Source organism: Sturnira hondurensis, unplaced genomic scaffold (genome assembly GCF_014824575.4).
Source record: "Sturnira hondurensis isolate 20B ecotype Veracruz unplaced genomic scaffold, ASM1482457v3 Scaffold0006555, whole genome shotgun sequence".
Taxonomy (NCBI): domain Eukaryota; kingdom Metazoa; phylum Chordata; class Mammalia; order Chiroptera; family Phyllostomidae; genus Sturnira; species Sturnira hondurensis.
This window is the reverse complement of record NW_028079186.1, coordinates 1-895: the sequence shown is the minus strand read 5'-3', so window position 1 is coordinate 895 and position 895 is coordinate 1. Positions and strand designations below refer to the sequence as shown.

The window sequence follows — 895 nt, the reverse complement described above, 5'->3', positions numbered from 1 at the left end:
AGGGTCTCTGGGGGCAGATCTCTGCTGGGTGACCAACACTCAGAGTCACTCATTCTCATCCAACTTCAGACATCTCCTGGGGACAGGACCCTGAGCTGACCCTCCTCAGAGAGGATGGGGTGAGGGGCCCTCACCTGTGATGTGAAGCTCCAGGGGGTCACTGGGGTCAGACCACTCCTGGGGATGATTTCTAAAATATCCATAGCATCTGAATGTCCACTTGTGGCTGGAGTTCACGAGGCCCACAGTGAACAGGGCCTGGACCTGCCCACTGGGTTGTCGCTGTGAGTCCAGGGTCCAGGAGATCTTGTCTTCTTCCTTAGTCAGAATGAACCTGTGAAATTCCCGCCATGAGCCACACTGGAGGGTCACATTCCCTCCTGGGGTCACAACAGGGCTGGGCAGGGCTGAGAGGCTGGGTTTGCTGTAGACTCCTAGAAGAGAAGGAGGCAGTGTGTGAAATGGGGCTCACACCTCCCTCACGTCCCCCAGGTCTGGGCTGTGAGGGGGAGACCCCGTGAGAGCATCCCCCTTCCTGAGGGCAGATCCTGGGGCTGGGACCCCTGAGTGTCCTCTCACCTGTCACCACCAGGTCCAGAGGGTCACTGAGCTCTGAGCAGCCTGCAGGGCTGAGGTATTTACAATAATATCTCCCTGCATAGACGTTGTTCATGAAAAACTTGGCCTTGTCCCTGGGCTCCAGCGGTTTCTGTGTGTCCAAAGGTGTATGCGATTGTTCATCATACAGAGAGTACTCCTGGGCCTCCAGGGTCCCCTGACACCAGATAGTCACAGGGCTTCCAGAAGGGATCACAGGTCCTGGCTCAGCCCAGATGGTGGGTGTGGGGAGAGTCCCTGGAAAGAATCAGAAGCTGCATTAGACAGACCTTCCCCA

General features: G+C 56.8%; 1 protein-coding gene across 1 annotated transcript; it reads right to left on the bottom strand.

Annotated features, from left to right (window-relative positions):
- Nucleotides 1-64: 64 nt before the first annotated feature.
- Nucleotides 65-853, bottom strand: LOC118989842 (leukocyte immunoglobulin-like receptor subfamily A member 5; the record flags this gene model as incomplete). Its single annotated transcript, XM_037050177.1, has 2 exons — nt 65-434; nt 580-853. Coding segments are annotated over 2 exons (603 nt in total), but the record flags the coding sequence as incomplete, so codon positions are not given.
- Nucleotides 854-895: the final 42 nt, after the last annotated feature.